Source organism: Hyaena hyaena, unplaced genomic scaffold (genome assembly GCF_003009895.1).
Source record: "Hyaena hyaena isolate Hyena2069 unplaced genomic scaffold, ASM300989v1 scaffold_15, whole genome shotgun sequence".
In the NCBI taxonomy this organism is placed as follows: Eukaryota; Metazoa; Chordata; class Mammalia; order Carnivora; family Hyaenidae; genus Hyaena; species Hyaena hyaena.
The window spans coordinates 6,421,069-6,433,749 of record NW_024080647.1 but is presented as its reverse complement, the minus strand read 5'-3'; the positions used below and the strand labels follow the sequence as shown (position 1 = coordinate 6,433,749).

At 45.4% G+C, this 12,681-nt stretch overlaps 1 protein-coding gene across 2 annotated transcripts in view; it reads left to right on the top strand.

Annotated features, from left to right (window-relative positions):
- Nucleotides 1-12,681, top strand: part of TLN2 (talin 2) — a 440,503-nt gene that overhangs the window by 356,198 nt on the left and 71,624 nt on the right. For both annotated transcript variants that reach the window (XM_039218977.1, XM_039218971.1), the window contains exons 38-42: nt 620-760; nt 1,216-1,397; nt 2,961-3,093; nt 5,664-5,765; nt 11,611-11,781. In XM_039218977.1, coding sequence (XP_039074908.1) covers nt 620-760; nt 1,216-1,397; nt 2,961-3,093; nt 5,664-5,765; nt 11,611-11,781 — 729 coding nt within the window. The remainder of the gene's footprint in view (nt 1-619; nt 761-1,215; nt 1,398-2,960; nt 3,094-5,663; nt 5,766-11,610; nt 11,782-12,681) is intronic.

The window sequence follows — 12,681 nt, the reverse complement described above, 5'->3', positions numbered from 1 at the left end:
TAACACCTTAAATTAGTTTGACCTCTTTTTGTACTTTGCACAGATGGAATCATACAGTAAGTACATTTTTGTGTCTGGCCTCTAAAAATATTATGTTAGTTTGATTTGCCTATATTGTTGGAGGTAGTTCTAGTCCATTCCTTCCCATTGGATTCCATTTTGCTCATTACAAAATGGTGGGTATAGAACCCTTACCTCCATCATTCACTCAGGAATATTCAGGTAAAAGTGAGAAAAAGTTGAAAGTGCTATTCAATGTAAAGTATTTTAATAACTTGGGAGGGAATAGACTTAGAGTGAAAATGGAGGGGGAGAGCCCAAGGGTTATAGTCTGAAAATTGGGGAAGAAAATGGTCCACCTCAAAGGTCATAGGAGTGGGAAATTGATGGACTTTGAGGTCAGCTGCCCTCTGAGCCATATATTAAACTTTATTTCTTACAGCTGCGAACTCGGTCCCTCTGCTTAATGGCTTGATCTCTCCAATTAGTTACTTACGAATTCACCTAATATTTTCAGATTCCCCATGTAACCACGTTCTTCCAACAGGAGATGATTACAGTGGCCACTAGTGGTGTGTGCATCTCAGTGGGATGATGTCTCTGTGTTGTCTTTCATCAGGCCCTGGATGGAGATTTCTCTGAAGATAACCGCAATAAGTGTCGCATTGCCACCGCACCCTTGATCGAAGCTGTGGAGAACCTGACAGCATTTGCGTCCAATCCTGAGTTTGTCAGCATTCCCGCCCAGATCAGCTCCGAGGTAGGGATCTTTGCAGCAAAGCTAATATTTCAGTCTTTGGCTAGTTTATGTGGAACTGAATGAGCATGAATAATTAAGAGCTCCAAAAGCCCTGTCTTGTAGGACATTGTTGTTGTCAGTGATGCTACATGCCCAGAGTTAATGAAACTCAAGGTATGCACATCTTAAGTGGTAATGCCTTAGTTTTATGTGTTGAGAAAAATCTCTGTGCATAAGTTTGGGACTGATTCTTTCTTGGTATATGCCACACTCAAAAGTGAGATTTAAGAGCGAACATGGACCCAAGTCCCCATCACTCAGGCTCTGTGTGAACCAGCCTTCATGGTTTCCTAACTTCTGGATCTCTTTCTGAAGAACACAGGTAGTGACTTGGGAAAGAACAGGACCTTCCAGAACCCAACTCGTTGACTTAATCTGTACACCCTGCTCTTGACCCTTTTCCTCTTGGCTCCCAGGGCTCCCAGGCACAGGAACCGATCCTGGTCTCGGCCAAGACCATGCTGGAGAGCTCATCATACCTCATTCGTACTGCACGCTCACTGGCCATCAACCCCAAAGACCCACCCACCTGGTCTGTGCTAGCCGGACATTCCCACACCGTGTCTGACTCTATCAAGAGTCTCATCACATCTATCAGGTTAGTTTCTCCTATAGAAATTTCTGGGGGCCTGCATCTGAACACGGCAGAAGGGAGATAAATCCAATAGGACTTTGATTTCATAACAGCATACCTGATCATTATCATCATCTTGTCGTGTTATCTCTTTGGGACCAGTGGTAGCATTGGACACAATAGCTAACTTAAACACTTACTGTGTCAGATCCTGTTCTGAACATTTTACCCATATTACCGTATTTCATCATCACAACAACCTTGTAAAGTAAACACTGCCATAGTCCCTATTTTACTGATGAGAGAATTCAGGCAGAAAGGACTTACGGAGTATTTTCATGGTCATCCCCACGCCCGATGATTCTAGTCTCACTCCTAACCATTGTGTTACATTGTCTATACCTAGGCGCTTAGGCAGAGAACACCAACACCACTATTTATTCAGCAGGATTTGAAGTTATCTTATTTTGCTAATAAGACAAGAAGAATTTTCTTGGTCCCACAATAACTCTGGGCATCTCTGACCCCCTTGGCCATAGAATGAACCTGAAAACTCTCAGAGTCAATAGAACATCTCCAAAGTTGGCCAAACACCCCGTAGCATGGAATACATCCTTTTCTTTTAGTTATAGTTGGTTTTTCAATTGCTCTTGAAATTCAGCACCACAGTTCTCTTACTTCATGTCTTACAAAGTAAAATCCACTAAATATTTGAACACTTACCACAGGACTTTGTAAATAGTATATGATGTAGAGAATATAGTATGTTTACAGTGGAAATCGCATTGACCTTTTATAATACAAAGGTTTCTATTTATAATATTATTTATAGTGTTAATTTATAAATATTCACATAAGCCAATGAAGTCCAAATTGTTTGATTAGCAGTTATCTCTCACCAGCCTGAAATGAGGAACAGCGTCCTATCTTTCTCAGTAGAAATAGAGTTAGCACAAGTGTTAAATTAAGAAATGCATGGGCTATGCAGAGAGGCATTCCCAAGCAAGAGTCAAGGATTCACTCCTTTTTAAAAAAAATTTTTTTAATGTTTGTTTATTTTTGGGAGAGAGACAGAGCTTGAGCAGAGGAGGGGTAGAGAGAGGGAGACACAGACTCTGAAGCAGCCTCCAGGCTCTGAGCTGTGAGCACAGAGCCCGACACAGGGCTTGAACTCACAAACCATGAGATCATGACCTGAGCTGAAGTCAGACACTTAACCGACTGAGCCACCTTGGTGCCCCCAGGAATCACTCTTTAAATAAAGCAGTCCAGGGGCACCTGGGTGGCTTAGTCAGTTAAGCGTCCGACTTTCGCTTAGGTCATGGGTTCGAGCCCCGCGTCGGGCTCTGTGCTGACTGCCAGCTCGGAGCGTGGAGCCTGTTTCAGAGTCTGTCACTCCCTCTCTCTCTGACCCTCCCCTGCTCACACTGTCTCTCTCTCTCCTAGAAATAAATAAAACATTTAAATAAATAAATAAAGCAGTCCAATGTGGTACAAAGTAGACAGGGATCCTGCCCCACCAATGTTGCAGCAAGTCGTGGGACTTGAACCCCAAGGAGCCTCTTTGACTCAACCTGTCTCTTCCAGGGACAAAGCCCCTGGACAGAGAGAGTGTGACTACTCCATCGATGGCATCAACCGATGCATCCGGGACATTGAGCAGGCCTCACTGGCAGCTGTGAGCCAGAGCTTGGCCACAAGGGATGACATCTCAGTGGAGGTAGGCTTGGGGCTCTGGGCTGGACCCGAGGCTTCTGGAAGTGCTAAAGAACCTCTGCATCAGGTGTCGGGATGGGCTGTGGGACCAAATGCATTTTGGATGCTAGTGTTTTGTCACTGAATGCACCTTCCCCTGGAACCAACCTAGGAATTTTGAGATGGTTTAGTGAAGGAACATATGTACTCCTGGAGTGGAAATTACAAATAGGGCTGAAATTGGGGGGCAAATGATCGAAGTCTGATAAGAGTGTATCAGTAAGGTGAGGTGATCATAATTCGGTTTAACGCATCAGTAGAGCAGGCCAGAGCATGTAAATTTTGAATGTTTCCCTATTCTGTTTTATCAGTGCACTTCTTGACTACCAGGCATATTTAGAATTAAGCTGTACACATTTGGTCTGTTCAGAGATCAAGGATTCTGCCCTAAGTTACCCATTATCCAGTGTTGGGAACCTTCTTCATTATATATTTTTTCATGTAGCGTTTGTGCTCGTTTCTTTTGTTTCCTTTATGCCTGCATTTTTTTTTTTTTATTTAAATTCAAGTTCGTTAACATACAGTGCAGTCTTGGCTTCAGGAGTAGAACCCAGTGGTTCATGTCTTACATAAGACACCCAGTGCTCATCCCAACAAGTGCCCTCCTTAATTCCATCACCCATTTAACTCACCCCTGACCCCAGAGCAACCCTGACTGTCTCTGTATTTAAGTCTTTAATGGTTTGCCTCCCTCTCTGTTTTTATCTTATTTTTCTTTGCCTTTCCCTATGTTCATACAGCCACTTGGCCCCCTTTTGCCAATTTTTCCAAAGCTGAGAGTAGTATTTTCCTACTTGGCTTCTGTGATTATTTTTTTCTGTTAACCTGCCCAAAGGCCCTTGATTTATACTTCCTTCTCTCTGTCAAAACTGCCAACACTCAGGAGGAGCTTAATAAATATGGATGGTCTGTTTACTGACGTGCCCCTCACTGCCACCGAATTCATCAACAACGAACTTTGCCCGCTGTCTCTAAGCAGTGGGCCCAGAGTCGCTCTTGCTCATTTTTATTAATAGAGCTGTCGATTGTACTCCAGCTTTACCCTCCTCCCTCAATGCCAAGAAAAGAAAGAAGAAATGTTCTTACCCTGTGCAGAATGTTAGAATGACTGTCAACCTGTTGTTAAAGCAGGGATATGCATACAGAAAAGTGTGCATGGCATAAGCAATCATGCAGCTTGATGAGTTATCGCCAACTGAGTACACTCCTTAGTGCCAAGATCAAGAAACAAAGATGACCAGCCCCTCGGCACCCCCACCTCACCCCTCCTGCCCCCTGCTTTCACCACCCCTCCCAAAGCCTATCTGTCCTCTGTCTTCACTCCCTCCCTGGGAAGAAAATCTCTTCCTTTGAACTGTGTGTGCTCCATACTTACATCACGTTTGTTTTAAGAAGCCAGCTGTAATAAGATAACATTGCTGGAATGTTCTTGTGTTCTTGACTGTAATCACATTATGAGTAGAAAGATGATATTGAGCTAAATAAGCCCCTTGGAAGTTTGGAGTTTTCTTTCCACCTCTGCCTCTCTTTTTCCTTTTTTCCCTCCAGGATGTTGTTTGCACTTTGGCTTCTTAGACTGTTCTTGTCATTGAGTAACCCCTGCTCACAGGCCCCAGAGCCTGGGCCAGAGCTGTATTGCCAACAAGCAGGACACTGTCACTTTGTCAGGAAGTACCCTCTTCCATGCCAGCACGTGCTGACCTAAGATGTCCAGTGTTCCGATCTATCAATCTTGAATCTTATCAAGCGAAGCTCCTAGCAAGATTTCTACAAATCTGATCTTTCCCGCCGCTAGCTGCCAGTGACCACCTTGGAATTCGCCATCTCCCTCATGCAGCCACATCATCCAGATACTCAGCACCATTTACAGCATGAGTCCAATTCTTCTCTCAAAAGCCATTTTTAACATTTGCATCCACATAACCAAATACAGTGCCCTGAGAGCCTGGGCTGAGCTCAGCCGGTAACTCATCTGCCGTTTTCACAGTATGCTGTCTCAGAAATGGTCCTGCTTCTTGAGAGCTGATCTCATTTTCACATCCCCCTTCTTACCCCACCCCTCCTCCTCCTCCCTTAAGGAGTTCTTAGTTTTGAAGACCCCCAGACCCCAGTGTTAGCTCTCACCATTTGGACAAAATTGTCTTCCCTTCTCGGAAGGAAAATGTTTTTTATTTCCAGTACTTACGCTGAATAACCCAAAGTAAAGATAGCAGCACCATCACTCAACACTGTGGTTGGCATGAGTGAGGAGGCACTAGAAGAAAACGTATTCTTTGGGCCTGCCTTGTGTCATCCCTGGGTAGAAGCATGGGGGGGAGGGGGCATAACCCAGGGGAGCTGAGGGTCCCCAGGAAGGACATGTGGAGTGGTGGCTGTGTGGTTCACCCAAGTGAGCTTTTATCCGCTATAGATACAGTGGATATTTTGATATCCGTTTCTCGTGGCTCCCATGTCTTTCATACAGACGTTATAAATCCACGTGGCTATGTGGCAAACTGCCGTAGGGTGAATTTGACAGCTCTCCCTCCTTATCAGGCCCTGCAAGAGCAGCTGACTTCAGTGGTCCAGGAAATCGGGCACCTCATCGATCCCATTGCCACAGCGGCCCGGGGAGAAGCAGCGCAGCTGGGACATAAGGTAATGCGTCCCAAGCGGACCCTGCTGGGGGTGCGCCTGAGAGACGGGTGTGGGTGGACATCGATCACTGAGCGCTTCGGGATCTGTTTTCCCTAGAGTTCAGGCGGAAACTCAAGTGAAGTCTTTCTGGGTATGGACAGACTTGCCAACCACTTGACAGTCACATGTTGCTCTTGACCTCCCCTGGATAAGCCAGAGACTAAGGTTGACGTCCCTAGTCTGCTCTCTGCCACCTTTTGTCCCTGGCCGGCTGGCCTCACCCTCCCATGTTTAGGGGTACATTGTTCTTCTATGGCTTCTAAGAGAGTGCCTGTTTTCACGCATGAGGGAACAAAGCCGACTTGCAAACGTCACCCTGGACATCCAGGCCTCCCGGGACAACCCTTCCAAAGGTGCCCTTCAGCCGAGAGCTCATGCACATGTTGTATAAAGGCTGAAGGCTGTGTTGCCTGTTTGGGGCTCATTTTGCAGATCTTTCAAGGACAGTTGGCTTGTCCAGCAGCCTGTGTCTCAGCAGAGAGAGGGCAAAAATTGGATTTTTAACACCCTCTGGGGTTTCCTAGCATTTTTCAGTGTGACCGTCAGCACTGATGTGCATAGCAAGAGAACCCGGTAGCCAAAATCTTTTCAGCAGGTATTGATTTTAGAAAATCCATATTGTTGCTTTTTCACACGGTAGAACAGGTGAAGGGCCTACGAAGCCTCCTGCGGCTTCTCAAGAGAGGTTTTTGAGATTTAAAATGACCAGGGTCCCTCTATACTTTCAAATGTGGCAAATGTCACTTCTCAGCTGAGTTCCTTTATAATGAAGCAAGGGCTTGTCCGCTTGTCCACCTGTGTGAAGAAGTTTGGAGGATATGGTGGGGGGCAGGGGGGCAGGAGGCCGCCCCAGAGGCCAGAGCTCTGCCAGCTGGGGGCCTGCAGCCACTGCCTGAATGGTGCCTGCTTTGGGGAACTGAGTTTGGCAGAGAAGCCAGACTTCATTTCAGCTGTTATTTTTTATTCCAGTCAGAAGTTTGTAAGAAAATGTATCTAGAGATGCCTGGGTGGCTCAGTCGGTTAAGTGTCCAACTTCAGCTCAGGTCATGATCTCACAGTTCATGAGTTCGAGCCCCGTGTTGGGCTCTGTGCTGACAACTTGGAGCCTGCTTCAGATTGTGTGTCTCCCGCCCTCTCTCTCTCTGCCCCTCCCCCCCCCCGTCTGTCTCAAAAATAAAGATTAAAAATCTTAAAAAAAGAAAAGAAGTCTAGACTTGGGGGACAACAGATCTTGTCCCTCAGGTACTGTTATTCTGGAAGATTAACTCCTATGTCCGTGGGTGGTATCAAAAGAAAGATAATATAGTTGTGTCACCTGAGTTACAAATTTATTCTTGGCACTTTGGCTAAACCATTCTCACTTGCTGAAAGAGAGTTCTGGACAAAGGAAGCCTCTAGCCCTCCTTCCAGAGGAGTCTTGGACTGAGAGTTGATACCTACACGGTTCTAGTTCTTCATTAAGACACTCAGGTGACTTCCCAGGTCAGCTGCACTTGGGAGTGATCAACGCAAGTTCTCAGAACCCATGTGTATTAGTTTCCTGGAGCTGCTATAACAAATTACTCCCAACTGGGTGGCTTACACCAATGGAAATTTAATCTCTCACAGAAGTCGAAATACAAGGTGTCGGCACGGCCAGACTCTTTCTGGAGGCTCTAGGGGAGAATCCATTCTTTGCTCGTCTGGTTATTGTGTTTTGTTTTGTTTTTTTTAACTTCTTTTAAGTGTATTTATTTTGAGAGACACAAAGACAGCACAATTAGGAGAGGGGCAGAGAGAGAGAGAGAGAATCCCAAGCAGGCTTGCGCACTGTCAGCACAGAGCTCGACGCAAGTTTCAAACTTATGAAACTATGAGATCATGACCTGAGAAACCGAGAGTCAGACGCCTACCTGACTGAGTCACCCAGATGCCCCACTTCTTTGCTCTTCTAACTGCTGGTGGCTTTTTGTGTTCTCTCACCGTACCTTGCTAGTCTCTGCCTCTGTAGTCACATTGTCTCCTGCTCTTCACTTTGTCTTCCCTTCTTCTGGTTCTTATTAGAATAGTTTTAATAGATTAGATTTAGGACCCACCCAAGTAATCTAGGATGCCCTCATCTTAAGATCCTTAAAGACATCTGCAAAGACATTTTTTTCCCCAGAAGGATCACATTCACAGGTTCCAGGGATTTGGACATGGACATATCTTTTTTGGGCCGCCACTCAACCCACTCTGCCACCCTAGGCCTAAGGAATCCACATCACGTTCCGAATACTCAAATTCTGTGTTACTTTAACTTCTATGCTACCCCAGGTAAGGATATTTCTTCTGCTATGTCTCAAGAGCAGAATGCATTAGAGTCTTTGCTAAGCTCCCTAAATACAGGAAAAAGCACATCCTTTCAAACCCATTTGTCCACAGTACATGACTAATAATGCCACGTAGCCTTTACCGAGTGCCTACTACATGGCAGGCATTGCACTGCGGACATTTACACTGCCAATTTAATCCTTCTAACAAACATATGGAGTTAGTGCGATTATTTATCCCCGTTTTATAGAGGAAGAAACAGAAGTTTGGTAATAAGAAGCAGATTGCCTAAGATTTCTCATTGAAGGAATTGACAGAATTCAGATTCAGTGGCTTCTGAAGCTGGAGTCTTCTCCCGCCATCACCCTGCCTAGTGCCTCCATAACGGCACCAGCTTGGTTGTGTTGAGTTATTTTCAGCACACAGCAGCCCTTGACGTTTCACAGTTGCATTGATGAAATGTACTTTTAAAATTAAAAAGCAGAGGCGCCTGGGTGGCTTAGTCGGTTAAGCGTCTGACTCTTGATTTTGACTCGCCATGGTCTCGTGGTTTGTGAGATCGCGCCCCACATTGGGCTCTGCGCTGACAGGGTGAGGCCTGCTTGGGATTCTCTCTCCCTCTCTCTCAAATAAGTAAACTTTAAAAAATTTTTAAAAAAAAAGAAATTAACAAATGAAGATAAATTATAAGTAAATAAATTGAATCTAGAAAACATGTACGATTCTAATGCATCAAACATCGTGACTCCGCTAGTATGTATAGGACCCATCCTGAGCCCTGACCCATCAGTGTGCTGTGGTTCCCTTTGTGGTGACACCAATACCCTTCCAGGGGAAGAGGGTGAAACCCAATGCAAATGTGTAGGGCTGAGACCTTGAGTTGTGCAAGCTGGGTCGTACACAAAGGGGTTTGGCCAAAGCGGAGAGTGGGACCCAGTTGCAGCCAAGTCATATGCCTTTGCCTCAACCGTGTCTGACCCACAGACAGGGAGCCCCATTAATTCATCCAAAGCGTCACAAAGGCCAGCCGCACCCCTGCTCAAGTGCTTTGAAACCACCTATAGGAAAACTGTAATCGAGAATAAAAGAGTAAATGTATGTTTATTGCTGGCTAGTGGTCTGTCTTGTTGTGAGCTCCAATGACCTTAAAATTTTGGACTCTCACCTTGGCCCAGCCACCACCAACCCATGAACCCCTGCCCCTGCTTCATTTCTGACCCAGTGACTGCACAGCTCAGGAATGGCCTTCTTTCCTGTGGCCTCTTCACACTCATTCTTCCTCCACATAATGGGAAGAAGCATTAAGGGAAAGTGCTGGCTAGACGTTTGAACCCAAGTACACTTAATGGAAATAATTTAGCAGTTAGTAACTGACAGACACAGTGAGGAGTGGGACGGAAAAGTGTGGTCACTTTCATTGTGTTTTATCCGAGTGGAAATAGAAGGTGGTTGGGGCGCCTTGGTGGCTTAGTCGGTTAAGCGTCCGACTTTCGCTTAGGTCATGATCTCGCGGTTCGTGGGTTCGAGCCCCGCATCGGGCTCTGTGCTGACTGGCAGCTCAGAGCCTGGAGCCTGTTTCAGTCTGTGACTCCCTCTCTTTCTGACCCTCCCCTGCTCACGCTGTCTCTCTCTCTCTCCTAGAAATAAATAAAACATTAAAAAAAAAATTTACAAGGAAATAGAAGGTGGTATCTGAAGTGAGTACAGTGAAATGTTAAAATCTGGCATTCTTTATGCTAGTAAGTGGGTATTACTGTATTATTCTGGGACTTTATTTTAAATGCTTTACAGAACAGAAATACCAAACAATAAACTTCTGGGGCACTTGGATGGCTCAGTCAGTTGAGTGTCCGACTTCAGGTCATGTTATAATCTCATGGGTTCATGGGTTCGAGCCCTACGTCGGGCTCTGTGCTGACAGCTCACAGCCTGGAGCCTGCTTTGGATTCTGTGTCTCCCTCTCTCTGTCCCCCTCTCCTCGCGCACACACTCTCTCTCTCTCTCTCTCTCTTCCTCTCTCTCTCTCTCAAAAAAATAAAATAAAACATAAAAAAATAATAGAAAAATAATTATGAATGAATTAGAATGAATGAATAAATAAATACATACATACATACATAAATACGGCTCTGCAGCACCCGGTGGGTAGGCGCTTGTGAGCACAGAAGCAACATGGCATTACCTACTGGAGAGGCCTCAGCGGGAATGGTGGGTAACCATCTGAGTAGGCTTTTTTCTCCTCCTGGACTGGACTAATCACACACAGAACATCTAGGACGATGTGAAATCATTTTTGCTTTTATTCCAAATCTCTGGTTAGGTCAGCAGTGCTCCAGGTAGAGGGCAGTTGGATTGGCTTCCTTGAAACCCTTTGCTCTCAGGCTGCTTTTCTTTTTTTCTTTTTTCTTTTTTTATAAATAGTTTATTGTCAAGTTGGTTTCCAACAACACCCAGTGCTCATCCCCACAAGTGCCCTCCTCCATGCCCATCACCCCCCCCCCCCCCCCCCCCCCCCCCATCAGTCCTCAGTTTGTTCTCAGCATTCAAGAGTCTCTCATGGTTTGCCTCCCTCCCTCTCCCCCACTATTTACCCCCTTCTTCTTCCCCACAGTCCTCCATTAAGTTCCTCCTAATCCTCCTATACGTGCAAGCATATGGTATCTGTCCTTCTCTTCCTGACTTATTTCACTCAGCGTAACACCCTCAAGGTCCATCCATGTTGCTACACATGGCCAGATTTCATTCTTTCTCATTGCCATGTAGTATTCCATCGTGTAGATAAACCACATCTTCTTGATCCATTCGTCCGTTGATGGATATTCAGGCTCTTTCCAACAATTTGGCTATTGTTGAGAGTGCTGCTATGAACATTGGGGTCCATGTGCCCCTATGCATCAGCACTCCTTTGTCCCTTGGGTAAATTCCTAGCAGTGCTGTTGCTGGGTCATAGGGGAGTTCTATTGTGAATTTTTTGCGGAACCTCCACACTGTTTTCCAGAGGGGCTGCAATCAGGCTGCTTTTCTCCACGGTCCTTGGTCCCTTGCCCCGCTCCTGTCCCCCTTTCATCTGAGTTCAGAAGGTGCTCATCTTTGGTTCTTTTGAAAGCTTTACTGTTTGTGAGATTAAAATTTGTAAAATGCTCATGCCTAGCTCAGGATCACAAAACTAATTCCTTAACACTTCTGCCTGGACAAGAGATGAAATGAAGATCTCCCCAGAGGAAGTAAAATCCAACAAGAGTTCATTAACAAGCAAGTACTTTTAAAAGTAACATTGAGTGATGAATAAGGTCTGAGGCTCTAAAGTATAACATGGGGACTGTAATTCATGATAGTGAATTATATTACATAATAGAAAAACAAACAGTAAATTTCAGCCTGTGAAAAAAGCAAAGTAAAAATCAGCACATCTGTCTCTCCCTGTGCATCATCCCGTCCCTCTCCCAACCCCCTCCCCACCAGTGGGACACATGTGATTATGTGATATATCTATGGCATTTTTTTGTCTTAAAAGGTGACACAGCTGGCAAGCTACTTTGAGCCCCTGATCTTGGCTGCAGTTGGTGTTGCCTCCAAGATTCTGGACCATCAGCAGCAGATGACTGTGCTGGACCAGACCAAGACACTCGCGGAATCTGCCCTCCAGATGTTGTATGCAGCCAAAGAAGGTGGAGGAAACCCCAAGGTACCGTTCAGGATCCCAGGGACTCACCTAGGACCACTGAGAAGCCATGACACCTTTCTCCATATTGTGTCCCTTTCCCACGCAAAGGTGGGAAGTAATCTACGATTGGCCTTCCCAGGGATCTTTACAAGGAAAACCAAGAAATCCACAGAATGAAGGCTTATTGAGAAGTGATTCTTTCCATGACAGAAGGTGTAAGCCAGCATCCTTGGGAAAGAAAAACCTTGTGTGCTGATTGCAGGAATAAAAACTAAAACCTGCCAGGCACCCGCTCACTGGTGGCACCTGGCTCGTGCAAAGCAAAACTCTAGTGTTTTCCAGTGAATGCTATTTCCATTCCTGGGACTCAAGTTCAAAGCAAAATGATGCAGAGTAACCCTTGGCATGTGTTTCCATTGCCTTGGGGACAGAAGTTTGATGTGAAAATCTCCCTTGCCAGTTTGCTGGTGGAATGTTTCCACAGCCTGAGGGATCACCCAGCTACTAAGTGACCAAAGGTGGTGACAGCATGCCATCCTTCAGGGATGATACTTGTGTCAGGGTGATTATTTTAACCTGTGAAACCATCGTGTACGTTGAGGGAAGTTCGGAGGCTCCTCTTGCTCTTGGTACCTTTTAGCAACTGCCTCCACATAGTCAGTCTGAACTTAATGAGTCCTCGCTTAAGCAGTCTAAGTTGTAGGAATACTGATTGCAAAGATTTGTGTGGGATACTTACCTATAAGCTATAGGAATCCATCTTGTGTATGTACTTTTTTTGTGCACTTTGTTGCATTCCTAAGGTCTTCACGTGGACAACGTGGTACCGCAAGGAGGACTGTAGATTAAGAGGCAAAATCACAAATTCGCCGTCAGAGCTCACAGTTACTTAGTGCTGACTCGAAATCACCTCTTACACCT